The following is a 26829-nucleotide window of genomic DNA, read 5'->3' on the forward strand; positions in this document are numbered from 1 at the left end:
AAGTCCATACAATATCTAAGCAGGTAAATGATTATCAAAGGTAAAGAGCATCACCCGGTATGAAAACAGAGCACTTTGCTTCCATGTGTTAACAGACCGTGCCCACCGATGGGAAAGCTGTTTCTCACCATTCCCTCATGGAACCCAGCCACAGGCCCAAGGGAAAAGAGCTAGTGGCATTTTCACAGGCAGCCAATACTCCGTCTGCACAGAAGGGGGCGCTAGATGACATTGAAGCAATTAGTTGAGGAGCTAAGGTTTTTACTTCACTATTTAACTCTGGTACATTCCGTGTCATGTAGACAGATCCCGGGTTGTTGTGTGTGTGTGTGTGTGTGTGTGTGTGTGTGTGTGTGTGTGTGTGTGCGCGCGCGTGTTTATGCCCTATTTATATACATGCCAGTACTTCCTAAAAGTGGAAGTGTAGTTCTTAATTTCAGGATTGCGTGTGTACTTAATAACCACAAGTACAGGAGAATCAGGGCCCCATCTCCTCTACTTGCCACCCTTCTCCCAATAGGATTTCATCCAGGAGCAGAAGGGAGAGAATCAAATGCCAGTGGAGGCACAGAGAGATGAGAAAGATTACTCATTGCATTACATAAATCCCAGTGTCCGATTCCTTTGTCATGTATTGGTGATGCCTTTCGGATGTTGGCCATCCCAAGTGTTGGAGGTTTAAAACCACTCCTGGTGAGACATCTTTGAGAAAGTCTGGGCAGCCAAGCCTCTCCTTCATAAGTTAGGCAGTCACATTTTTGCAGAGAAGAGCCAGTGATGGCGAACCTTTTGAGCTCGGAGTGTCAGCATTTTGAAACGCCCTAACTTAACTCTGGTGCTGTGTCACATATAGAAATGTTTTGATCTTTGCAACCATAGTAAAACAAAGACTTATATTTTTGGTATTTATTTTATATATTTAAATGCCATTTAACAAAGAAAAATCAACCAAAAGAATGAGTTCGCGTGTCACCTCTGACACACGTGTCATAGGTTCGCATCACTGAGCTAGACTGTCTCCTTGAACACCCGGCTATAGGTCACATGATTGTCTGTGGCCAGGGCATTCTTCAGGCACTGCCAGAAGTACGGGTGAGCCTGTGGGTTTGTTGGCCACTCAAGGACAGAACTCCCACAGAGCCTCTTCCGGAGCTGGAGAAACTTGGACTTCTGAAGGGGTTTCTCAAGGAAAATCAAGATAATCACATCCACTTTTTCATCTATGAGCCTCTGATGGGACAAGTAGAAGGCTATCTTAAAATTCTCAGTCTTTGCATACTTGTCTGTCATCACGAACACCGTCTTTTTGCTAAGCTGTATGCTCTGGGTCAGGTTTTCCAGAACTGGCTGCCCGGGCAACCAGTCCCTTTCCTCGAGACATAAATTGAAATGCTTCTCTCTCGGATCTTCCAATCTGGCTACCAGCTCATCCAAAACCCACTCCGTCACTGCTGGGTCTTTAGTGTCATATACAATAAAAGCATCATAGCAAGAGTCTGGGGAGATCAGGCGCTGATACCCCTTTATTTTGGCCTTACAGAAATGGTAACTATACCACACGTCCCAGAAATAGAGGTGGCTCGCTGTCATCACCACCATGAGAAAGAGAGCGGCCGAGATGGAGAGCGAGAACAGAACCAGGTTGGTGAGATCTAACTCACAGGTATACAGATCCAGAGAGACCACACTTTGGCCCTTGTGTGCTCCTGGCCCCACACAAGTCACATCGGTGGCTAGGTGAGGAATGGTCACCTCGGTATGGTTAATCCACCAGACAAACCACACTGCGTCACAGGTGCACAAGAAGCGATTGTGATGCAAAAGCAACATCTCCAGTTTATTGAGGACGTTTTCTGGAAAGCTAGTCTTTTGGATGATCTGTATTTTATTGGAGCTGAGGTCCAGATAGCGCAACTGGAAAGCATCTTGGAGAAAAGACTTGGTCAGATACCTGATGAGATTATTGTGAAGAATTAGTTTCTGGATGCTGCTCGAACAGTTGGATAATCTCTGAGGGACCGTCTTCAGCAGGTTGTAGCTGAGGTCCAAAGTTTCTAGATTCTTCAGATACTGGAGTTTCCCCCAATTGAAAGACTTGAGCCCATTTTTGACCAAAAGGAGAGTCTTTAGCTGTGGAGGCATACCATCAAAAACTCCAGGAGGCAAGAAACTCAGGGAATTTGCAGAGATATCCAATTCCTCCAAGTTGACCAGATTCTTGAAGAAATTTAAGTATCTGTCATCACCATCTCTCCATAAAATATCCAAATGATTTCCTCTGAATTCCAGAGTTCTCAGGGATTCGCTCTCCATGGTCCTGCTGGTGGAGGTAGAGATGGCATTGTCATTCATCATCAGTTTCTTGAGAAACTTGAGGTTCTTGGTAAAGTTTAGCATGTGAGTAAGTCCTTCTGATTGAAAATAATGGCTGTTACTACTTATATCTAGAACTTCCAGGCTGTGCAGCCCATCAAAGGCTGTTGAGTAGAGTAAGTCAAGCCGGTTGTTAGAGAAGTCCAAATATTGCAGCTGCGCTAAAGGCTGAAATTCACTCCCATTAAGAGTTTGGCTGATGCTATTTCCTGACAAGTTTAGGCATTTGAGGAAAGAAAGATGCTGAAAGTCAGAGGACCTGATGAAAAATATGCTATTTTTACTTAGGTCCAATGCCTGCCCATATTTGTAACACTCGTCATTAAAACTCATGAAAGGAGGTTCTTTGTTTTTGTATCTGCAACTCCTTGCGTCTTCATCATATTTGAAATAATGTAATTCTTCAAAGAGCCGGGGCTCATGAGGTCCTACAGAAGTTCTAGTGTTAGAGCAGAAGCCAACTTCACTTGCATCTCCTGAAGGTGATATTTTATTCACGGAAAGGTCTATCCTTTTCAATGTTTGAAATTGTTCGAATATGCTGAGGTTAGCAATTTTGATAAAATTGGTGCCCAGATCAAGAACTTCAAGATTGGTAAGACTGTGGATTGGGGAGAGATCAACGAATTTCAGCTCCTTAAAGATGTAGCCTCTGATGTGCAAAACTTTCAGGTTTTTCAGGGAAGAAAACGCATCTGACAGTTTCATATACTCATGATAGACCTGAAGTTCAAAATTGAAAGACAGATCCAACTGGACAAGGTTGGGAAGAAAATGCAAAAATTTGGCATCCCCGATTTCTCTGGCCAAGTAGTTTTGGGAAAGATCTAGTTCCTTAAGTTTGTTGAGGTTTTTAAACCATCTTTGGGGCACAGTCTGAAGAGAGTTACTGTGGAGACGTAAAACTTGTAATTCTGTCAACCCATCAAAAGCATTTGGATGGATCTGGAGGGGAGAATTATTTGCACAGGGTGTGCAAGGAAATGGGACGTTATAACAACGCGGGCAGTTCCCACTTAGGTCAAGAAGTTGCAGTTGATTGAGGTTCTTAAAATCATCTTCTTGGATTTGTGTAATGATGTTGTTGTGAAGATAGAGTTTTGTTAGAGCAGATGGCAACACCGCCGGAACGGCTGTAACATTGTTATCTTTTAGGGAGAGCAGTTTTAAATTGAGCAGTTTTTGGAAAGCATCTCTTTCGATGAAAAATGAAACGTTACAAGGATTGCGATAATAACAGTTTTGGCCCAGGTAGAGTTCTTCTATGTTCGCCAGTTCCGTTAGATTACTCTTATGGATGGAAAAGATGTTGTTGGCTTCGAGGCTCAGCAGCTGTAAGCTGGAGGGAAGACCTAGGGGTATTTCTAAAAGCTGGTTTCCATCCAGGTAAAGGGATTTTAGATACGGGAGTCCACTAAAGCTCCCGGGGTGAACCTGTAGTTTCCTGGTGCAAATGTTGTCTTTCGGCCCCAGTCGAATGGGTACACAGTTGCATCTGAAATCGATCTCTATCAGCTGGTCCAGCCGTTGGAAGGAGGCGGGAGAGATGTCTGGTATGTGGTTGATGGTGAGGGTGAGGTTGGTGGTGTTGGTAGGAATGCCTTCAGGAATTCCCGTCAGATGCTTGTCCGTGCAGTCCACAATCACTTGGGCATTTGGAGTATCCACACTGACATCACAGGGCAGAGTTTTAGGAAACCATCTGGCCCCAAGCTTGGAAATGAGGATCATGTTAAAAAGGATAAGAAATTGTCTCTTCCAAGTCCGCACTGGAAACACCTGAAAGTTGAAGAAAGAACAGATCACCATTCTACAATAGAACAAGAATCAGAACTGAACATTCCCGTTTGCTGTCTCTCTTTTTAAAATCAACAACTCAGCCCTGGCCAGGGTCACCAGTTGGTTGGGCGTCGCCTCATACACCAAAGGGTTACAGGTTTGATTCCCAGTCAGGGCACGGGCCTGGGCTGCAGGCTCCATCTCCAGTCGGGATCGTGGAGGAGGCAACCCATCAATGTTCCTCTCCCTCTCCCTTCCTCTTTCTCTACAAATCAATAAACTCTTCTTTCAAGAAATAATAAAATAAGCAACTCAGGTATTTTCTCAACTGTCTAAACAGCACCCCCACCCATGATTGTATTTGTCAGTCACTGAGGTTCATCATAATTCCGCTACATATTTAGCTTTTAGCATCTTAGCTTTCAGTGACATAGCTTTTCAGGTGCTAGAAGCGGCATTTTCCTGGTCACCGTTATCTAAGTGCTACAATGGAAGAGAAATCAATTAGCTGCCAAAGTGTGAAACTTGGGGGTGAAGGAATGTTAAAATGCAAATACATCTGGAAAGAAAAAACATTAAGACTTTAGTGTGGCCCTGGCTAAGTAGCTCAGTTGGTTAGAGCATCATCCCGATACACCAAGGCTGTGGGTTCAATCCCGGGTCAGGGCACGGACAAGAATCAACCAATGAATGCGCAAAAAATAAGTGGAACAACAAATCAATGTTTCCTTCTCTCTCTCTCTCTCTCTCTCTCTCTCTCTCTCTCTCTCTTCCCCTCTTTCCTTCCTCTGTCTCTAAAATCAATAAATTCTTTAAAAAGACTCTAGTACAATTAATGTTTGCTTGCTAAGTTTGCTCTGGTACACATTACAAGAATCTTTCACAATATTTGAACCACTGGCTTTCCTCTTGGATTAAAAACAATGTTTTTAATCGTCACCTAAGGGTATGTTTTTATTGATTTTTAGAGGTAGAGGTAGAGATAGAGAGATAGAGAGGGAATGGGGAGAGAAAAACATTGATGTGAGAGAAACATCGATTGGTTGCTTCCCATACACGCCCCAACTGGGGATCCAACACACAACCTAGGTATGTGCCCTGACTGGGAATCAAACCCACAACCCTTTGGTGTATGGGACGACACTCCAACCAACTGAGTCCCCTGGCCAGGGCTCCTCTTGGATGTTTTTTGCAAATCATCACCAAGGTGATTCTGGAATGAACATTTTCACATTGAGTTTATATTATATAAATTTGGAAAGGAGTGGAGAGTCAGGCATTGCCTAGGTGGCCCCTAACGGATGGAACAGGATAGATACTGAGGCGAGTGAAGGCAGGAAAATTGGGACATCTGGGAACCTACCCTTAATGAAGTTTCTTGGGCATTCGGGTTTAACACAAGAGACACTTGGACCCTGGGGAGAAAGACCTTAAAAGGGAATATGGAAGCACTGAAGAACTTTGCTAATCACCCTATCACCTTGAAGCTGCCCTGCCTTTATTTTTTTTTAATATATATTTTATTGATTCTTTACAGAGAGGAAGGGAGAGGGATAGAGAGTTAGAAACATCGATCAGCTGCCTCCTGCACACTCCCTACTGGGGTTGTACCCGCAACCAAGGTACACGCCCCCGACCAGAATCGAACCTGGGACCCTTGAGTCCACAGGCTGACGCGCTATCCACTGAAGCAAACCGGTTGGGGCAAAGCTGCCCTGCCTTTGAGGGTGGTTGAACCAAGGACTTGCTCTCAAGTTTCATCATTTCTATCAATACTTCCCTCCAGACAACTAGATTGCAGATGGGCCTGTCTCTCTGATTCCCCTTCTCCTCTACAATCCACTCATCAAATGGCATCAGAGCATGTTTTTTGTAAACATGAATCAGATCAAGTACAATGGCTTCCTATTACACGTTGAATGAAATTCAAAGTCTTCACCATGGCTTAGATCATGAATGTCCTGACTCCAGCCCACCTCTCTGACCTTGAACCGTCTTTCCCCTTCTTTGATCACATGCCAGACATCTGGCCTGCTTTCTGTTCTGCATTTAAGCCAGTTGTGACACTTGCTGTTCCCTCTTCCTGAAATGATCATTTTCTTCCTCTTCTCACAGACAAGTCATTGCCATCTTTTTTTAAAAATATATTTTATTGATTTTTTACAGAGAGGAAGGGAGAGGGACAGAGAGAAACATCGATGAGCAAGAAACATCGATCAGCTGCCTCCCACACGCCCCCCACCGGGGATATGCCGGCAGCCAAGGTACATGCCCTTGACCGGAATCGAACCTGGGACCCTTGAGTCCGCAGGCCAATGCTCTATCCACTGAGCCAAACCGGTTATGGCATCATTGCCATCTTTGAGGTGATTGCTTCACTGACACATCCTCAAAGAGGCTTTCTTTGGCCAAATAATCACCCCCTTCCGCCCATGTAATAATAGTGATAATAACAATGACAGTAACATTTGTGACCTTACGTAGCACCTACTGCAGTGATGGCGAACCTTTTGAGCTCAGCGTGTCAGCCTTTTGAAAAACCCTAACTTAACTCTGGTGCCGTGTCACATATAGAAATATTTTGATCTTTGCAACCATAGTAAAAGAAAGACTTATATATTTTTTTAAATATATTTCTTTATTGATTTCAGAGAGGAAGGGAGAAGGAGAGAGAGATAGAAACATCAGTGATGAGAGAGAATCATTGATTGGCTGCCTCCTGCAAACCCACCACTGGGGAACGAGCCCACAACCCAGGCATGTGCCCTCGGCCGGAATCGAACCCGGGACCCTTCAGTCCTCAGGCTGACGCTCTATCCACTGAGCCAAGCCGGCCAGGGCAAGACTTATATTTTTGATATTTATTTTATATATTTAAATGCCATTTAACAAAGAAAAATCAACCAAAAAAATGAGTTTGCGTGTCACCTCTGACACGGGTGTTGTAGGCTCGCCATCACTGACCTACTGTATGCTGGGCATCATTTTCAGTGCTTGGCATACGTTAACTCATTTAATCATCACCATAACCTCATGAGGTGCTACTAAAGGTCCTCAATCTTTACCCCGAAACTTTGGGGCTCGATGTGTTTTGGAATTCAGAGTTTTTCAGATTTTAGAAGATAATATGATGCATGTACCACATACAATGCAATACTCCTAACATGGCCTGGGGCAGCATTCCCTAATCCAGTGGTTCTCAACCTTCTGGCCCTTTAAATACAGTTCCTCATGTTGTGACTCAACCATAAAATGATTTTCGTTGTTACTTCATCACTGTCATGTTGCTACTGTGATGAATCGTCATGTAAATATCTGATCTGCAGGATGGTCTTAGGCGACCCCTGTGAAAGGGTCGTTCGACCGCCAAAAGGGTCGCGACCCACAGGTTGAGAACCGCTGCAGCCTAATCAAACACACCATTTGTTCAGTGAAGCCCCAAACTGCCACTGTAAGTGGGATTTAAAAAAGAAGAGAAAAGGAAGCACTAGCTCATTCAGTTCCGGTCAAGATTCACCCTCACGTGAGCTCAGATCATGGTGTGTTGGCCATCCATGGAGTTAGGACACAGCTTTCAGCTTGGGGATTTTGGAGTCACAGGCCTCTATCACTATCTCCATTTCACAGACAAGTCAACTGAGGCACAGAGAGGTATGTGTACTCTGTGCTTGACGGCCCTGCTTGATGTCCTTCGTAGCCCTTAGCACGATCAGAAATCACCTTGCTGTAATTTATGCGCTGTGATGGATACGCTTAGTTGTTTGGTGTCCATTCTGCATGAGAACATATGCTTCGAGAGAGCAGGGCTGCGCCTATCCTTGTGTGGAACAATACCTGGCAGTTAATTAGTGCTTACAGGTATTATGATGTGTGCTAAATGCACGAGTAAATGAATAGTGGAATAAAGCAAAACACTTAAAAGAAAGTTCTCCTTGAAGTAGGTTGCTTCAGGCTCTACCCCCAGACTCCCCAGGGTCATGTTCTGCATTTTCTATTTGCCCCAGGATTCTTGGAGGAAAGATGTAAGAATATCTGCTTTTGTAATGCTCGGTTGAAGCCTGTCTTCTTTAAGAAGCCTTCTGGGAGCAACCCAGACAGAAGTCACCCCTCCACCCACATCTCCTATTGCAGTGATCACACGTGAGCTTGGGAAAAGAGCTCGGGATTGAGGGTTGAAGGAACTGGGTCCTCGTCCTGGCTCAGTAGTTCACTACCCTTGTCCCCTTCTGAGGCAGGCCCTGTGCTCAGAAGACCACCCCCTACAAGAAAATGACAGACACAGAAACAATGACATGGGCTACGCCAAGGACCCAGACAACCCTCCTGGACCAAGACAATGAACCAGAACCAGAAAGTTCTGCAACAATTCCTTAGCTAGGAATTGTACCAAGTATCTGTGAGAAAGAATTTATTTTAAGAAATCAGAATTCCACTGACTCATATTCATTCATTCATTTGATAAATACTTCTTGAATACCTACCAGGGGCAGCAGACATACTCTCTGCTCTTAAAGAGCTCAAAATCTAGCGGAGGAGAGAAATATATAGATGTAAAATACATTGAGACAGCATGGAGGGACCTGGAGAGTATTATGCTAAGCGAAATAAGCCAGTCAGAGAAAGGTAAACATTACATGATCTCACTTAGAAGTGGACTCTAATGAACAAAAACTGACAAAATAGATCCAGAGACATGGAAGCATGGAACAGAGTGAGGATCCTCAGAGGGAATGGGGGTGGGGGAGGGAAGAGATCAACTAAAGAACCTGTATGCATATATGCATAACCCATGGACACAGACAACAGTGGGGAGAAGGCCTGGGGAGGGGACAGTAGTGGGGAGGAGGGGGCCAATGGGGTAAAAATGGGACATCTCTAATATTTTCAATAATAAAGATAAATTTTAAAAATACAGTGTGGAAAGACCATTAGTTCTTTCCAGATTAAGATGCCAACACTTATATGCATGTAGCTTAATTATATGTTGTTTTTATTCCATGTGGTATTTTCTGATACTTCCAATTGATTCGTGTTTTTTTCTCATAGAGTCCAGAGATTGTTATATATCTCCCAATATCTTTCCCCCCTTTCTCTCATCTCTTAGTTATAGAGTCTCCATTTGTATCTGGGCACATGCCACTCTGAAAAAAAAAAAAGATTATATTTTCCAGACTCCTTTGCAGCTAAGGAAGACCAAGAAACTAAGTTACAGCCAATGTGAAATGAAAGGAAGTGAAATGTGAAATTTCTGGGACATGTCCTTTAACAGTGGGTCTGTTCCCTTTCCTCCTGTCTATTTCTTTTTAAAAAATATATTTTTATTGATTTCAGAGAGGAAGGGAGAAGGAAAGAGAGATGGAAACATCAATGATGAGAGAGAATCATTGATCAGCTGCCTCCTGCACACCCCACACTGGGGATCGAGCCCGCAGCCCAGGCATGTGCCCTGACCGGGAATTGAGCCATGCCTTTCTGGCTCATAGGTCAATGCTCAATAATGGCTCTGAACTGCCAACTTCCAGTTTATAAGAAATCATAAAATTATTATGCTAAGCCAGTGTTAATTGGATTTTCTATGGCATTTTCTTTTTCTGTCTCTATTTTTAATTGGAAATTTTATTTCTATTGGATATAAATGCAAACCTAGTTTTAGCCAGTGTAGAATTTAGAACTGGGAAATAAATTGCTGCCATGAGAGAATCTAAAATATGTGATATTGATGTCATCAATCTATGAGTAAGAAAGACCCAGATATCAGAGGCTGGAAAGCTGGGCCCCAGTGATGCCATCACAAAACACTTGACACAACCACCACCCATGTTGTCTTGGAAGGCAGAACATTCCAACTGTGACTGTTGTTTTTCCACTTTATTTAGATACTAGTGGCCCGGTGCATGAATTCGTGCACATTGAAAGGAAATTAATTAGAAGAAATATTTTAATAATGCTATTCTCCCATTCTCTATAATAGAAGTGTCAACCAAATTCACAATCGACAATGACAGATCAAAACACATGCATGTGATTGGCACCATCAAGAGCTTTAATGTATTGCACATGCACAAGCCAATTTAGCCTTTTATAGATATAGAATAAACTTGCTTAATTAGACCTGCTTTCTGATTTAGCTAAACTTTTCCCAGCCCAGTGAAGCTACCCAACTTCCCTTTCAGGTAATTGTCAGCAACACAGCAGATTATTATTGCAGATCATGCAGGGAGAATAAAGGGTAAAATATTTAACTGCAGCAGTGTTTAACTATATTCTGCGCAGTAAGAAAACCTGAAGTCATTTTCAAGGTTCACCATTTCCTCTTTTCCGTTGGGTCAATTTTCTAAGCTTTCTAAATCTCCATTTTCTGGCTAATGAAAAGACAATAGTATTCCACTGAGTCTCCTATCTGTCTCCTCCAGGGCTTCTGTGAGGATCAAATGAGATGAGGCACAGGAAAATGCTTTACAGACATTTGGTTACAGTGTAAACTGTTTGCACCTGGATATAAAGCAACTCATGTTCCTGGGCTGAAGAAACTCCAAGGAGGCTAGTCACTAGGGAGAGGAAGCCAGGCATTGCTATGTGACGTCATTACCCAGCGCCCACAGTCACAGTTTTGGGGCTGGGCTTGGCTGTGGGCTACATTTTGCACCATGGAGTCTCGGTAGCATTGGCTGTGATTTGGTGGGTTGTCACTCCAGGATGGTGGCAGCGCCTGTATCTCACTTGAGGGAAGCCAAGTGTTGCTTTGTTGGCACCAGGTCCATGGTGCTGTTTCTCTGTAAATGGCCAGTATGCGTCATGGCTGCTCCTGTGTTGAGTGTCTGCCCCCTGGTGGTCAGTGCACATCATAGTGACCATTTGGATGGTTGGACAGTTAACATATTAGCCTTTTATATATATAGATAATTGACATAAATAACATTGTATTAGTTTAAGGTGGACAACATAATGAGTGTGAGTGTGTGTGTGTGTGTGTGTGTGTGTGTGTGTGTGTTGTGAAGTGATTATCACAGTAAGTCTATTTAACATCTATCACCTCAAGTAGTTATAATTTTTTTTCTGGTGATGAGAACTTTTTAAAATACATATATATGTGTGTATGAGTGTGTGTGTGTGTGTGTGTGTGTGTGTGTGTGTGTATTTTATTGATTTCAGAGAGGAAGAGAGAGGGAAAGAGAGATAGAAACATCAATGATGAGAGAGAATCATTGATCAGTTGCTTCCTGCACACCCCACACTGGGGATCAAGCCCACAACTTGGGCGCATGCCTTGACCGGGAATTGAACCAAGACCTCCTGGTTCATAGGTTGACGCTCAACCACTGAACCACACCGGCCAGGTGACACTATATTTCAAGTGCTCAAAAGCCACAGGAGACTGGAGTCTGAGCGTGCAGTTATAGGACTTTTTTTTCATTCCAGAAAGTTCTATTGAAGAACATTGGCCTGGATCGGGGTTGGCAAACTTTTTCTGTAAAGGGCTGTAGAGTAACTAACTTAGGCAACATTCTGTGGATGCTTAAATAACTTTTAGAATGTAACTAATTAAAGTCACAAAACCACTCTTAGCTCACAAGCCCTACAAAAGCAGGTGGCGGGACAGATTTGGCCCACAGGCTGTGGTGTGCAGACAAAAAATCTCAAGCTGTGGTAAACTTATCCATGGAATGAACTCGAAGCAAAGTCTGTCCGAGACTGCAGAATCTTAGAAGAAATTCCATTACCTGCAAATCCTGTAAGTCGGTTCACATGCCGCTAACTTCAACCAATAGCATTTAGCCAAGCATTTCATCCTCATTCCAGTTCTAAGAGATTTGCAGTGACTGACACAGAGGCATCACAGGTTCACTTTCGGTCAAGGGCATGTACCTTGGCTGCAGGCTCCTCCCCAGCCCAGGCCCTGGATGAGGCACGTGCAGGAGGCAACCAATCCATGTGTTTCTCTCACATTGATGTTTCTCTCTGTCTTTCCCTCTCTCTTCCGCTCTCTCTATCAACGGAAAAATATCCTTGGGTGAGGATTAATAAAATAAATAAGGAAATAAAAATAAAAAAATTAAACAAGGGTTGAGCTGGGCCAGTGTGACTCGGTTGAGCATCATCCCATGCACCAAACGGTCGCTGGTTCCATTCCTAGTTGGGGTGTGCAGGAGGCAGCCGGTCGATGTTTTTCTCTCATCAATGTCTCTCTCTCTCTCTCTCTCTCTCTCTCTCTCTCTCTCTCTCTCCCTTTGGAAACCAATAAAAACATATTTTTTTTTTTTTAAAGAAGAGGGGTCGATGTGGGAAAAGTGCCACAGAAGGAAAGGGTGTGTCAGCAGAGGCCATGGGAAGTGGAGCTGCAGAAAGGCTCCTATAGATCAGCTTTCTCAGAACACTGTCCCCTTGAACCTGAAACCCCAGCGAGAGTGCGGAGCGTGGTGCTCATTTGTCTCTCCTGGGAACAGACACAGCCAGAATGGGGCTGCCCCTGTCCTGTGCTCAATAGTCGAGCCCCAGCTCAGTTGGCCCTTGGGATGCTATATGCCAGACCAGACGTCTCTTGGCTTTCTGCCGGCTGCATGCCAGCCTGGACCGCAGAGAAATGAGCAAGTTTGTATTCCAAGATCCATGCCAAAGGGAAGATCAACTATGAGATGGCTGGGTTCTGATTAAGCAGGTGAGGGGGGGAATGAATGAAGCCTTTCTAAATGTGTTACTCCAAGAGAAATAAGACCTTTGAGGCTTCCTAACATCAAAGATCATTTCACCCGGCCAGTGTGGCTCAGTGCTTGAACATTGACCCATGAACCCAGAGGTCACTAGTTCCATGCCCAGTCAGGGCGCATGCCTGGGATTGGGGTTCAAGCCCCAATAGGGAGCATGCAGGAGGCAGCCGATTGATGTCTCCCTCTCATCGATGTTTCTATCTCTCTCTCCCTCTCTTTTCCTCTCTCAAGTCAATAAAAAAAAAAGATAGTCTTGAGAAGATGATGGAAAACTCGGAAATATTTCTTGATTCCAATGGAAATTTTCTTAAGTGTGGAAATTTCCCCTTTTAAACCATTGGAAACTACGTGCATCAGACTGAAGCTGGGACCTTAGCTTCAACCACCATTATTTTTAAATGTAAGCGTTCATTGAGCATTGAGCCACACCTCTTTTGTCATTCGCTACAAATAATCCACAGGATTTTGGTTTTGCCTGCTGTTTGGGGCCACGATTGCCTAAAGACATGAGTCTTTTAAGAACGTGATACGTAAAACAGCATAATACACCATGACACAGCCCCAGCTTCGGTAATGAATCATAGCTAATTACACATGCAAACACACTGGATAAATTTGGATGCCCAATTAGCAAGCTAATTATGGTAAAAACGAGGATGTTTGATTTTGTGTGCACAGGTGCTCTATTCTTTCAGTAAATCATCTCTTTTTGTTAAAATGGAAAATGTAGAATCCACATTGAACAGTGTTCAATCAGTCATGTTTTTGTTCTGTTATAGGAGCTTCCTTTTATCACGTACTTACTATGTGCCAGGTGCTGAGGTAGACACACAGCTTTTTGTGTGTTTTTTTTTACTATAAAAATATATTAAAAATATATTTTTATTGATTTCAGAGTGGAAGGGAGAGAGAGAAACATCAATGATGAGACAGAATCATTGATTGGCTGCCTCCTGCAACCCCCACACTGGGGATCAAGCCCACAACCTGGGCATGTACCCTACCGGAATTGAACTGTGACCTCCTGGTTCATTGGTTGACGCTCAAACACCGAGCCACACCAGCCAGGCAAAACACACTATTTATATTACATCACGGAGCCCTGACAATGAAATTTAAGAACATATAAATATTTCCATTTTGTTGATGAGGAAGCAGAGATTGGAGGGGCAATTTCAAACCAAAATTCAAGTTCTTTTTTGACCAATCACCTTCAAGTTGCCTCCTCTAGTTACAGCCAATGCACTTTGGATAATGTGAGTCTGCATCTTGGTTAATTTCCTTTGCAGTGAAATGGTTCTTGGTAATGTAATGTTTTGATGTTGTATTAGAGTTGTTATAGAAAAGTTTCCAAATACTAAAAAGGTATTTATGATTTTGTAGAGAAGCACAGGAGTCTTGGTTGGAAAGTCAGTAAGGAGGAAATTCCGAAAAAGGAGTGGGCTGAAGGCGGCCTGCCCTGTTTGTGGGAATTCCGACTTAGGGGAGTTTGGCCAATGGCGGCCACTCCTAATTGTTCCTTGACCTTTCCTAACAAGTCTGTGTACATGCGGACTCTCAGGTGTTTACTGGAATCTTTACACTTACACTTTGGGTGTTCTTGCTTAAAGGACACTGCAGGCACACATGTCCTCCCAAGATTACTTACCCTACTGATTGTATCTAAAAGATAAACTTTTCCCTGGCCGGCTTGGCTCAGTGGATAGAGCGTCAGCCTGCGGACTGAAGGGTCCCGGGTTCGGTTCCGGCCAAGGGCACATGCCTGGGTTGCGGGCTCGATCCCCAGTGGGGGGTGTGCAGGAGGCAGCCGATCAATGATTCTCCCTCATCATTGGTGTTTCTATCTCTCTCTCCCTCTCCCTTCCTCTCTGAAATCAATAAAGAAATATATTTAAAAAAATAAAAATAAAAAATAAATAAAAGATAAACTTTATCTCAAACTGCTGCTACAATAAAAGTCTAAAGAGGCAGGCGATCGAGGCTATCTGGTTCCTTTAGCCAGGCAGTCCCTTAGCTTCTCTTTCATAGTAAATGTGTCAGAGTAATCATTCATCCATTGCTCAGGATCTGCTGGTCAGCCCTGGCATGATTTGAGTGAGGAAAAAAAGAGACTCTTTGAATGATTTTTTTTTTCTGGGAGTTCCCCAGATGTCATTCTAAACATATCATAGAAGCTAATATTCAAGGCTCCCCACCAGTATCCTTCCTCATGCCTCCATACTTTCCGAACATATAACTTGGAAAGGATTCCCACTTTGCCTTTTCCAAATTAATCTGTTTTCACTCACTTTTTGTGAAGACAGCTCTCTCCCTCTATGCCTTTACTAAGCTGCTTGAGCTATCACAAAATGGATGATATATTTCTTATGAATCGAATCTGATGCCCAGCAATGCTATGCCAGGATAGTTTCTGAAGTTGCATATTTAAAGGCATGCTGAGCTCTACCTTCGTAATAAAAAATTCCATGCTCATGTAGTCACTCAACAAACATTACTGGGCACATACTCTACGTAAGGCACTGTACTAGGCAAAGTAGGGAACTGTGACGAGCCAGACACCGTTCCTGAGCAGTTAGGGACCAAACGCCCTGCTGCCACATCTCAGGAGCCAGGTGTATCGCCAAGCCACAGGGCTCTCTGCCCCTAGGGCAATCCATGGTGAGAACAAGAAGTTGTAGGTCAAGACCATTCAGGCCTAAAGGTAATGTACCCGCCCACCTTTCAAACAACAACTTGAAGCAACAACCCTTCAGAGCGACAAAAGGAATTTTCTTGGTTGCATCACTTTTGTGGCAGGACTCCAGCCTGTATTCCGAGCTGAATTCTCCTGATTTTACATCCATGTTAGATTCCCACCAGAAGGCCTGTGGTCATAGAGCCGTGAGGCTGATAGGAAGACACATTCACCAAGATGTTTATAACTGCAGAGAGTATTTTTATCTCCGAGACTTGGCAAGTTCACAACAGACGCACAGATGCAATCTGAGGGCTCAGAAGGACAGATGGCAAGAGTGAGGAAGTGAGCTTCAGTGGTTTGCATCTCACAATGAGTTAGAGGAAGCCCCGGATTAGTCTGACTTCTCATGTTTATTCTTTCTGGGGTTAGCACCCTCTGAACCGAAAGTCAGATCAGGAGTCAGCCACTGTCTGAGGCCGGGCTACGGACCAAAGCCTCCTAAATCTCGACTTTCTCATCGGCAAACGGTGGAGGTTGAACTAACTTACCTCAGTGCCCCTTTTCTTTCCTTTTTATTTATTTACTTATTTTTTTAAAATATATTTTATTGATTTTTTACAGAGAGGAAGGGAGAGAAATAGTGAGTTAGAAACATCGATGAGAGGGAAACATCGATCAGCTGCCTCCTGCACACCTCCCACTGGGGATGTGCCCGCAACCAAGGTACATGCCCTTGACCGGAACCGAACCTGGGACCTTTCAGTCTGCAGGCCGACGCTCTATACACTGAGCCAAACCAGTTTCGGCTCTTTTCTTTTTAAAAAATATTTTTTTATTGATCTCAGAGAGGAAGAGAGGGAGAAAGAGAGAGAGAGAGAGAGAGAGAGAGAGAGAGAGAGAGAGAGAGAGAGAGAAACATCAATGATGAGAGAGAATCATGGATTGGCTGCCTCCTGCATGCCCCCACCAGGGATCGAGCCCACAACCTGGCATGTGCCCTTGACCGGAATCAAACCCGGGACCCTTCAGTCTGCAGGCTGATGCTCTATCCACTGAGCCACACTGGCTAGGGCAGTGCGCCTTTTCTATTGTGGTTATTTTAAAATGCCGAGGCCTGCCCTGGATCCCCCGGAAATTTCTCTGCCAGGATGTGGCCTCAGCTGGGTGCTTTCCGAGCCACCCAGAACCTCAGGCTGCCAATGTTTCCAACCGGTCTAAGCCAGCGGTTCTCAACCTGTGGGTCGCGACCCCTTTGGGGGTCGAACGCCCCTTTCACAGGGGTTGCCTGCAGGGATGTATTTGTATTCCAGTCAAATACATCCTGCATATCAGATATTTTCATTATGATTCATAACAGTAGCAACATTACAGTGATGAAGTAGCAACGAAAATAATTTTATGGTTGGGGGTCACCACAACATGAGGAACTGTATTAAAGGGTCGCGGCATTAGGAAGGTTGAGAACCGCTTACTAAGCAAAGCTTCCAACCACCAGGGACCTTCTAAGGATTTCCCAGAAAGGGGACACACAGGCACCTAGCGCGCCTCTGTATAATAGCGAGCAGCGCATGTCTTCGGCTCAAACACGTTGACTAGTGTTACTTGGCTCCCTGAAACAGTCAGAATGCAAAGAACGGGATGGCGGTCCCTCAATTTGGGGAAATGGTTGAAAATGGGAAACCACCAAGAGTGGGACCTGCCTTTAGAAGGATGGTAGAGCTCTAGGTATTGAAATGAAAGGCTATGCAAGATATACTATGAAGTTGTAAAAATGTTAAGTCCATTTTTAAAGGAGAATCACAACATATCGTGTATGACCCCTTTATGATGAATACACACACACACATTTGCTTTGTGTTGCAGAGAAAAGTATGGGAGAACACATTAGAAACTTTAACAGTGATTTCTATATCCTTCTCTACTCTGAGTTTTTTTCTTTTACAAGGAATATGTATTTTTTTAAAAAAAAAAATTCTATAATTTACAGAGGAAGTGCTAAAACCTCATCTCATCATAATAATGGGGAAGGAAATTGTGAAAAATGAAAAACTCAACAGGTATTTATTAATACTTGCTATGTGCCAGGTACCTGGTTCTGTTTTTGTTGTTGTTAATCCTCACTCGAGGATATTTTTTCCATTGATTTCTAGGCAGAGTGAAAGGGAGGGGGAGAGACAGAGAGAAACATCAATGTGAGAGAAACATATCCATTGGTTGCCTCCCACATGCACAGCGGCCAGGGCCAGTGATGGAGCCTACAACGAGATACATGCCCTTGACAGGGAATCAACCCCACGACCCTTCAGTCTGAGGGCCAACACTAACCAATGAGCCAAACCGTCTAGGGCCAGGTACCTGCTTCTAAGTGTTGAGTCACATCAGTGGAGGAAACAGACAAGATCCCTGCTCTTCTGGAAATTATGGTCTCCAAATACTAAACTCAAAACTATCCTATCTTATAAAAGGCTAATATGCAAATTGACCAAATGATGGAACGACTGGTTGCTATGATGTGCACTGACCACCAGGGGGCACTCAACGCAGGAGCTGCCCCTCTGGTGGTCAGTGCGCTCCCACAGGGGGAGCGCTGCTCAGCCAGAAGCTGGACTGATGGCTGGTGAGTGCAGCTGTGGTGGCGGGAGCCTCTCCCGCCTCCACGGCAATGATAAGGATGTCCAACTGACGGCTTAGGCCTGCTCCACAGGGCCTAAGCTATCAGTGGGGCATCTCCCAAGGGCACCTAGACTGCTAAAGGGAGCGGGCTGGGCTGAAGACCCCCCCCAGTGCGTGAATTTTCACGCACCGAACCTCTAGTATAACTAATAAATTCTGTGGGCTGTTAGGTGATACGTGTTATGGGAAGAGAAAAAGTAGGGCAGGGTAAGGGGGATCAGGAATCTGAGATGGGGTTGAGACTAGCAGTAGGGTGGGTTGGGTGGCATCGTTGAGAAGTTGACATCTGAGCCAAGATCTCAAGGAGAGGAGGAAGCTGGCCGTGCAGCTCCATCCAGCGAGGAAGCATTCCAAGCAGAGGGAAGAGACTAATGCAAAGGCCCCACTTTGGGAATATGCTGGAACATTCATGAACATGGCAACAAAGCCAGCAGGCCTGGTGCAAGGGGAGGAGAAGGCTAGGAGATGAAGTCGAAGGAGGTTGGGGGAGGTGGGTGCAGCACTGCCGCTGAGACTGTAGGGCCTTCTCAGCCCTTCCAAGGATGGTGGTTTTTACTCTGAGGGGCATGAGGATCCACTCAAGGTTTTGAGCTGAAGAGTGATGTGGTCTGACTTAGATTTTAGAAGGATATGCTGGTTGCTGTGTCGAGAAGAAAGGATGAGGGGCAGGGGTGGAAGCCCAGAGACCAGTCAAGAGGCTATTACAGCCCTAGCTGGTCTGGCTCAGTGGATAGAGCGTTGGCCTGGGTACTGAAGGGTCCTGGGTTTGATTCCAGTCAAGGGCACATGCCCAGGTTGCGGGCTCAATCCCCAGTAGGGGGCGTGCAGGAGGCAGACAATCAATGATTCTCATCGTTGATGTTTCTATTTCTCTCTCCCTCTCCCTTCCTCTCTGAAATCAACCATATATATATATATATATATATATAATTTTTTTTTTAAAAAAGAGGCTATTACAGTAATTCAAGCAAAAAAACCCAGCTGGCAGGGGTGAAGGTAGAGAACTTGCCAGGTCCTGGATGTGTTTCAATGTGAGGCCAAATGAAATATGACTTCAAAGTTCTTGGAAAAATGTGAGGAGAGGGATTAGAGACAGTGGATTTCTGGGAAGTTTCTTGCAAGGGGGAACAAAGATGCTGGCAGGCGTTCCCAGGGCCAGTAGGGTCAAGTGAATTTCTTTTCTGGTGGGAGAAGCAAGAGCATGTTGTAATGCTGGAGAGAATGACACCCTTCAGGTCATGAGAGCAAATAAGAATAATACATGAATAATAAAGAGGATGATGCTGTAAGAGAGGAAGGGAAGGAGGCTAAGGTGCTGACGCTGAGCAGGCGAGCAGAAGCAGACCCAGTGCACCAGGGGGCACGTTGGCCTTAGCTAGGGGCATAGACATTTCATCCTTAGTTTAACAGTCCAGCCTGGCCGGTGTGGCTCAATGGTGGAGCCTCGACCTATGAACCAGGAGGTCATGGTTCGATTCCCGGTCAGGGCACATGCCTGGGTTGTGGGCTCCACCCCCAGGAGGGGGCGTGCAGGAGGCAGCCGATCTATGCCGTTTCTCTCTCGTCGATGTTTTTTTCTCTCTCTCTCTCCCTCTCCCTCTCAAAATCCATTAAAGCTTATTTTTCAAAAAGCCAAGTTGCCCGAGTTGAAACGGAAGTGTTGGGATATGCATTTCCGGTGGAGGAAGTCACTGGAGCCAAACTGTGGAAGCAGGGGACCCTGTCCTGGCGGGAGCCTGCACGTGGATGGCTGGGCTGACCTAGAGGGGAGGGCTGGCTGGAGAGTAACGAGAAAGGGACAGGGCAGAGAGGAGGAGTGGGGCGCCATTGTTGGAAACCCTTCCATTTGATTCACTAACCTTTCGCCATATTGATCTGGCACTGAGCTGCCTGAGAGGGAGACGTGCCTGGCGTACCTCCCCTCACGGCTAACTGAGCACCTCGAATTAGGGAAGTTACTTAAGTGCTATTTGTTTTATAGACAAAACCTCCGCTGGAAATTTCCCTAATAGATTTATGACCAAAGATCCTCTTCTTGCACATTTCGAAATATTTCTAATTATAGGCTAATCTCTGTAGGGTGTCATTACCACAAATGGCCAAGTCTCATTATCTAACACAAACTAAAGTACAAGAATATTACCCACTTACTTTGAAAAAAAAAAAGAGAGATTTTTTGTTAGTGATTTCCCACCATTGTAGCCCAACAGACTTCGCTTTCAAAATAAAAGAAGGAAATGATATAAAGCAGGCTTACATAAGCTAGGAACTCACCAGTTGTCCTGCATCACAACAGGCAGCAAAGACCGTAAGATTTCAACACTGATTTAACCTTACACCTTTTCACTTGTTTTCCATAAACCACGAGCAGCACAGTTTTTCCTGTAAGGCCCAGTCAGCAAACAGTGTATGTTTCACAGGCGATTGTCCTTTGTCACAACCACTCGACCCTCCCAGAAGTCTGCCATTGCAGCGCAAATGCAGTTACAGACAATACACAAATAAGACACCTATTTGTGGACACTGACATTTGAGTTTAATACAACTTTTACACGTCGAGAAGGAATATTCTTCCTTTCACTTTTTCAATCTCTTCAAACATAAGGAAACATTCTTACCTTGTGGGCTAGACAAAGACTGGTGGCAGGCTGGGTCTGGCCCACAGTCATAACGTGCCAAGCCCAGCCCTTAACTTGGGGGGGCGTCTAAGACATACATGATCTATTCTTGGGGTCCTAACTGTTAAAGAGAAACCCACGGGTCCAAAATGGCGTCACTCGTGCTAAAAGCCCATGCTACCGAAGCTAGATTTCACACCTGATCTGATTGCAATTTCAGCCTCTCCCAGAAACATCATCCTACTCGCCCAGTCTTGAATTTGCTGGTCCGGCACCAGTGAAGTGACCTGTGCTGGTGGGCGCTCTCCATCCCCCACAGGAAGAAGAGGCAACCTGCATGGCAAACCCTTCGGTTCTCCTCCCCCAAGGAAAGATGCCTGGGCACAGGAATAGTCCTTTCACCCTGGCTCAGGAGTTTAATTGGTTGGAGCATTGGGCCAATACGCCAAGGTCTGTGGGTTCAGTCCCCAGTCAGGGTACATACAAGAAGCAAACTGATGAATGAATGCATAAATAAATGGAACAGCAACTCTCTGTCTCTCTCTCTCAAGTTACTAAAATAGAATAATCCTTTCTTTTGTTTGTTAATAGCTCCCTTGCCCCACCCTTCTTCCTATAAAACTTTCCATTTAAAAAAAAATATATATATATATATATTATTTCAGAGAGGAAGGGAGAGGGAGAGATGGGAACTGGGTAGAGGGGAGCTATGGGGGGAAAAAAGAGGAACTGTAATAATCTGAACAATAAAGATTTAATTAAAATTTTAAAAAAAGATCAAGAGAACAACAACAAAAAAGAAAAGAAACATCAATGATGAGAGAGAATCATTGATTGGCTGTGTCCTACACGTCCCCCACTGGGATTAAGCCCGCAATCTGGGCCTGTGCCCTGACCGGGATTCCAACCGTGACCTCTTGGTTTATAGGTCGATGCTCAACCACTGAACCACACCAGCCAGGCAAAACTTCCCATTTTGTACAACCCCTTGGAGCACCCTTCTCCTTGTTACATGGGATGCTGCGGATTCATGAATCGCTTAATAAAGCCAATTCGATCTTTACATTTACTCAGTTGAATTTTTTTTAACCAGGTAACACATTTATTCATGTAAACCATCATCACAGATTAACTGGCATTGAGTAAGCATCTAGCATGTGTATTAAAAACATCAGGAATATATGATAGTTACCCATCTGTAGCTTGCTTTTTTTCATTTACCTTTTTTTTTTAATATATTTTATTGATTTTTTACAGAGAGGAAGGGAGAGAGATAGAGAGTTAGAAACATCGATGAGAGAGAAACATCGATCAGCTGCCTCCTGCACATCTCCTACTGGGGATGTGCCCGCAACCCAGGTACATACTCTTGACCAGAATCGAACCTGGGACCTTTCAGTCTGCAGGCCAACGCTCTATCCACTGAGCCAAACCGGTTTCGGCTCATTTATCTTTATATCATGTGTATTTGCTTATGTCATTCAGTATTATTTTAAAAAATGATTTGATGGCTACATAATATTCCACTCAACGGTGAAGTACAATGAATGAACCCCTCCCCAACATTGGACATGAGAGATTCCCTTTGCCATGCTGCATAGACTATCTTTTTATTATTATTTTGTTGTTGTTAATCCTCACTTGAGGATATTTTTCCAATGATTTTTTAGGGAGAGCGGAAGAGAGAGGGAAAGACAGAGAGAAATATCGATGTGAGAGAAACACATGGATCGGTTGCCTCCTGCACGAGCCCCGACCAGGGCCAGGCCAGGGAGAAGCCTGCAACCGAGCAATGGGCCCTTGACCGGAATTGAACCCGGGACCCTTCAGTCTGCGGCCGACACTCTATCCACTGACCCAAACCAGCTAGGGCCATACACTATCTTTGTAAACAGTTTGCCACATTGCTGATCATTTCTTTAACAAGAGATTTTAGAAGGGGGATTTCCATATCAAAAGATCAGACCTTTAACTATTAAGAAGGTGCCATCATTTCCTGTGCTTTCTGGCCCTTGTATTGCTTCTCTTAAAACATTTTTCCACGTCTCTTCTTTAAAGAGACATACCAACTTCTCCTTTTTTGTTGTTGTTAAGTAGTAAGATATCACAATGGAAGCCTGCATTCCCTGCGTGTTCGCTAGGTAACTGTTGGGCTGGGTCCCCGACATGGCTTCCAGAGTCAGGTGCCCGGTCAAGGTCAGTCAAGGCCATTCAGTCAAGCTCCCCAGGGCTTGGAGGGTCTTCCTCAGGGCCTCACGCGCTGCTTCCTAAACATGAAGGCCTCAGCATGATGCTTGGCTTGTAAATGGTCAACAAACATGAGCTGCCTTTTTAAAAAATATATATTTTTATTGATTTCAGAGAGGAAGGGAGAGGGAGAGAGAGAGAGATAGAAACATCCATGATGAGAGAGAATCATGGATCGGCTGCCTCCTGCACGCCCCCCACTGGGGATCGAGCCTGCAACCCGGACATGTGCCCGGATCAGGAATTGAACTGTGACCTCCTGGTTCCTAGGTCGACGCTCAACCACTGAGCCACACCGGCTGGACCAAACATGAGCTGTCTATCCATCCTCCATGCCATCCCTCGAGGGGCAAAGGCTGGTGTGGGCATGGGTTTGCAGAAAAATCGCCATCTCAGTTTCTAGGAAATGAAACTCTAAGCAGTTGTCTCCTTCGTAACATAATAAACCCGAGGTTAACTCTTTGTTAGACCTTAGACCCACAGGGAAGCCCTGGCGCCAGCCTTCAGAGCTACAAGTCGGAGTGGGCTCCTGGTGAGTGTATCCTATCACGTCTGATTCGGGCGACAGAACCACTTCAGAAAAAGGCCGCCGATGTGTTTTTCTGATAATATTCGGCAGACCTCATAACTCACACTGCTTGCAAAAGGCTTGAACCTATACGCTGTTATTTGAGCCTCACAATGGCCCTAAGACACAACCGGAAAGGTATTCCAATGGTCATTCGATAATCAGAGAAACTGAGTTTCAGGGGGCTCGGGGGATAGGTCCTCCAGCTAGCAACCGAGTCAGCCAGCACTGACAGGCTCACTGGGCAAAGCTGTCAGGCTCCCCTGAGCCACCAGACCTTGACTTTGGGGCATCTGAGTCCATCCGCCCAGTTTTCAGATTTCTGCTCAATCCGTTTAGTGAGAATGCCTCACCCTTGCTATCTGGTCAAGCTTGCTATCCGATCCCTACCTCATCCCTGCCCCCTCCTGGCTGACAACTGGTCTCCCTGGCCCGCTCCCGCTCCCAGCGAGGACCCTGGCAGCTAAGTTTCTCCCACAGGCCCCTAACCCTGATGCTCCCTCCTAGTCATTTGCCACCCACCGAGCCTCCGTCTGCTCCTTGCCTGTAAATCCCCACTCGTCTGCTGGCTTTGGGAGGGAGCCCAGTTCTATGCCAAGTTCTCTTTTCCCCTCTCGCATAGTCCCTGGACAGTCTGCGTTCATAGCTTTAACTACTGCCCAGCTCTGGTTGTCTTGTCTTTCATTTTTCAAACCCATTTTTTTAAATCCTCACCTGAGGATATTTTTTCTGTTGCTTTTCAGAGAGAGCGGAAGGGAGGGGGGACGAAAGAGAGAGAGAGAGAGAAAGGGAGAGAGAGAGGAAGGGAGGGAGAGAGAGAGAGAAAAGGAGAGAGAGAGAGGAAGGGAGAGAGAAAAGGAGAGAGAGAGAGGAAGGGAGGGAGGGAGGGAGGGAGAGAGAGAGAGAGAGAGAGAGAGAGAGAGAGAGAGAGAGAGAGAAAGGGACAGAGAGAGAGAAACATTGACATGAGAGAGACACATCAATTGGTTGCCTCCTGTACTCACCCCAACCTGGGCTGGGATTGAACCTGCAACCCAGGCAGGTGCCCTCAACCCTTGACTGAGAAACGAACCTGCGACCCTTTGGTGAGCAGGTCAACGCGCTAACCACTGAGCAACTCTGGCCAGGGCTCAAATCAACTTCAATTTTCTTTTTTCCTCTTCACACACAGAACTTCTCCACACACCTTTGTTTGCAGCTACCAACTCACTTCATCTTGACCAGGTACCATTTTATCCCTAAAACTCTGCTGGCATCAAAATATGACAGCTGACCAGTGTGACATCGAGAAAATGCTGACATAGCGGCACTGAAATGGCTAAAAGTAGGACAAGCCTCCCCGCCCCCCTTCTCCGTGCTCAGAAGCAGGTGCTCCCAGACCCTGCCTGGCAACTGTACGAAAGGCAGTCACCTCAGGTGACAGTGAAACACTGCCATCAGGGAGCCTGCTATGATGGGACCCCAGTGTCGTGTACCCCCCACACCTCTCTCTCAGGTGCTCTCATCATTGAACATCAGGTCCAGCCGATACAAATGAAGACACAAGCCTTAGCCGGCTGGGCTCAGTGGATAGAGCGTCAGCCTGCAGACTGAAGGGTCCCGGGTTCGATTCCAGGCAAGGGCACATGCCCGGGTTGCAGGCTCAATCCCTGGTAGGGGGCATGCAGGAGGCAGCCGATCACTGGTTCTCTCTCATCAGTGATGTTTCTCTCTCTCTCTTCCTCTCCCTTCTGCTCTGAAATCCATGAAAATCTGTCCGTAGGATGAAAAGCATTGGGCCCAGAGGAGCTATTTTCCCAATGCAAACATCTGCCCCTCCGCAGTACAGCACACATGGACGCTCGCAGGAATCGGACAGAGCGAGTGTTAATCAATCCGAAATTACAACATGCCCTGTGCTTAATATTGATGGTGAAATATCACCGAGAACTTGTCCCCAGCCAATCGCCAAAGTACGGATTCCTCACTGTGGCTCTTGCCAGCTGATTTCAGTTCTTCCCACCGAGATTACAGATAACACCTTTTAGGGATATCTAAGCTCTTCTTACCATCTTTAGCCTTCTTCCGGAAGGAAGTGTAGACATCTAGTTGAAGCCAGCAGGTGTCCAGGTCAGCCGGAGAGGCGCCCCATAGCATCAACTAAGAGAAAGAGAACACCAAACCGGCCACTTAGAACACCAGCCCAGCACCGTAGCCTCAAACAGGCTGGCACACTGCTCCACCATGCGCTGCTGGGAGCTCCTCGCAATGGCATGGACTTCCTCAAAGTCACACAAATCAGAGACAAACTCCAGAGAGCCAGGCCTAACATCATTAGAAGTCTGACTTCCTCTTCGAAGAACTGATCTTTGCGACTACCCACATTTCTCTTTAAGTTCGAAAAAACATTGTTTGGCCTATGGCTTGGGTTCCCTCCCCTCCCTGCTCCCTAACAATGAATGGCTCCTCTATCCAGTTACTTAAATGATCCCAAAGTTCCCAATACCTTTCTTGGTGGCGTGGCGTGGGTCCCTGTCTGGGGTCTTCTGAGATGAGGACGAACAGGAGGTGTAAAGTCACAGACTCTGGGCTGCCAGACCTGGAGTGAGTTTCCAAGTGCAAAGACAAGGTTGGTGGGTAGGGGGAGGAGCATGACTATTCAAGCCGCCCCAGACATGAGATTTGCAGAAATACCAGGTTCCTCTTATTTCCACCTCCATAACCGGGGCAAGGCCGTCTCTAAATCTGCACATCCTGGGGGACTGATCATTCTTCTTCTTTTTAAAAATAATTTCTATTTCATTCCTTTATGCTGCTTCTTTTTTAAAAATATATTTTTATTGTTTCAGAGAGGAAGGGAGAGAAGAGAAACATCCGTGATGAGAGAGAATCATTGATCAGCTGCCTCCTGCATGTCCCCCACTGGGGATCGAGCCCAAAACCCGGGCATGTGCCCTTGACCGGAATTGAACCTGGGACCCTTCAGTCAGCAGGCCGACGCTCTATCCACTGAGCCAAACTAGCCAGGGCTGATCATTCTTCTTTTTTACAGTAGAGTTTCTCACCCCCAGCGCTACTGGCATTTTCTGAGAGACCCTCTGTGGCATTGTAAGATGTTTAGCAGCATCCCTGACCGGTCCCATTAGATCAGTGGTTCTCAACCTTGGCTGCACATTAGAATCACCTGGGAATCTTTTTAAAATCCTGATT

General features: G+C 45.4%; 1 protein-coding gene across 1 annotated transcript; it reads right to left on the reverse strand.

The window, feature by feature from the left end:
• Positions 1-891: 891 nt before the first annotated feature.
• Positions 892-26399, reverse strand: TLR7 (toll like receptor 7). Its single transcript, XM_036305949.1, has 3 exons — positions 26126-26399; positions 25689-25779; positions 892-4152 (listed from the first exon to the last, which is right to left on the reverse strand). Exons 2-3 carry the CDS (start codon positions 25722-25724, stop codon positions 1009-1011), a joined length of 3180 nt encoding a protein of 1059 aa, XP_036161842.1. The 5' UTR covers positions 25725-25779; positions 26126-26399; the 3' UTR covers positions 892-1008.
• Positions 26400-26829: the final 430 nt, after the last annotated feature.

This window comes from Myotis myotis, unplaced genomic scaffold (genome assembly GCF_014108235.1).
Source record: "Myotis myotis isolate mMyoMyo1 unplaced genomic scaffold, mMyoMyo1.p scaffold_m19_p_4, whole genome shotgun sequence".
NCBI classification, from domain to species: domain Eukaryota; kingdom Metazoa; phylum Chordata; class Mammalia; order Chiroptera; family Vespertilionidae; genus Myotis; species Myotis myotis.

What these genes read in the sequence shown, in the direction of transcription:
- TLR7 (XM_036305949.1), bottom strand. Translation starts at nt 25,724, where the DNA reads ATGTCTACACTTCCTTCCGGAAGAAGGCTAAAGATG. An exon ending in CCGGAAGAAGGCTAAAGATG is followed by an intron (nt 4,153 to 25,688) that starts GTAAGAAGAGCT and finishes TTCAACTTTCAG; the next exon opens with GTGTTTCCAGTGCGGACTTG.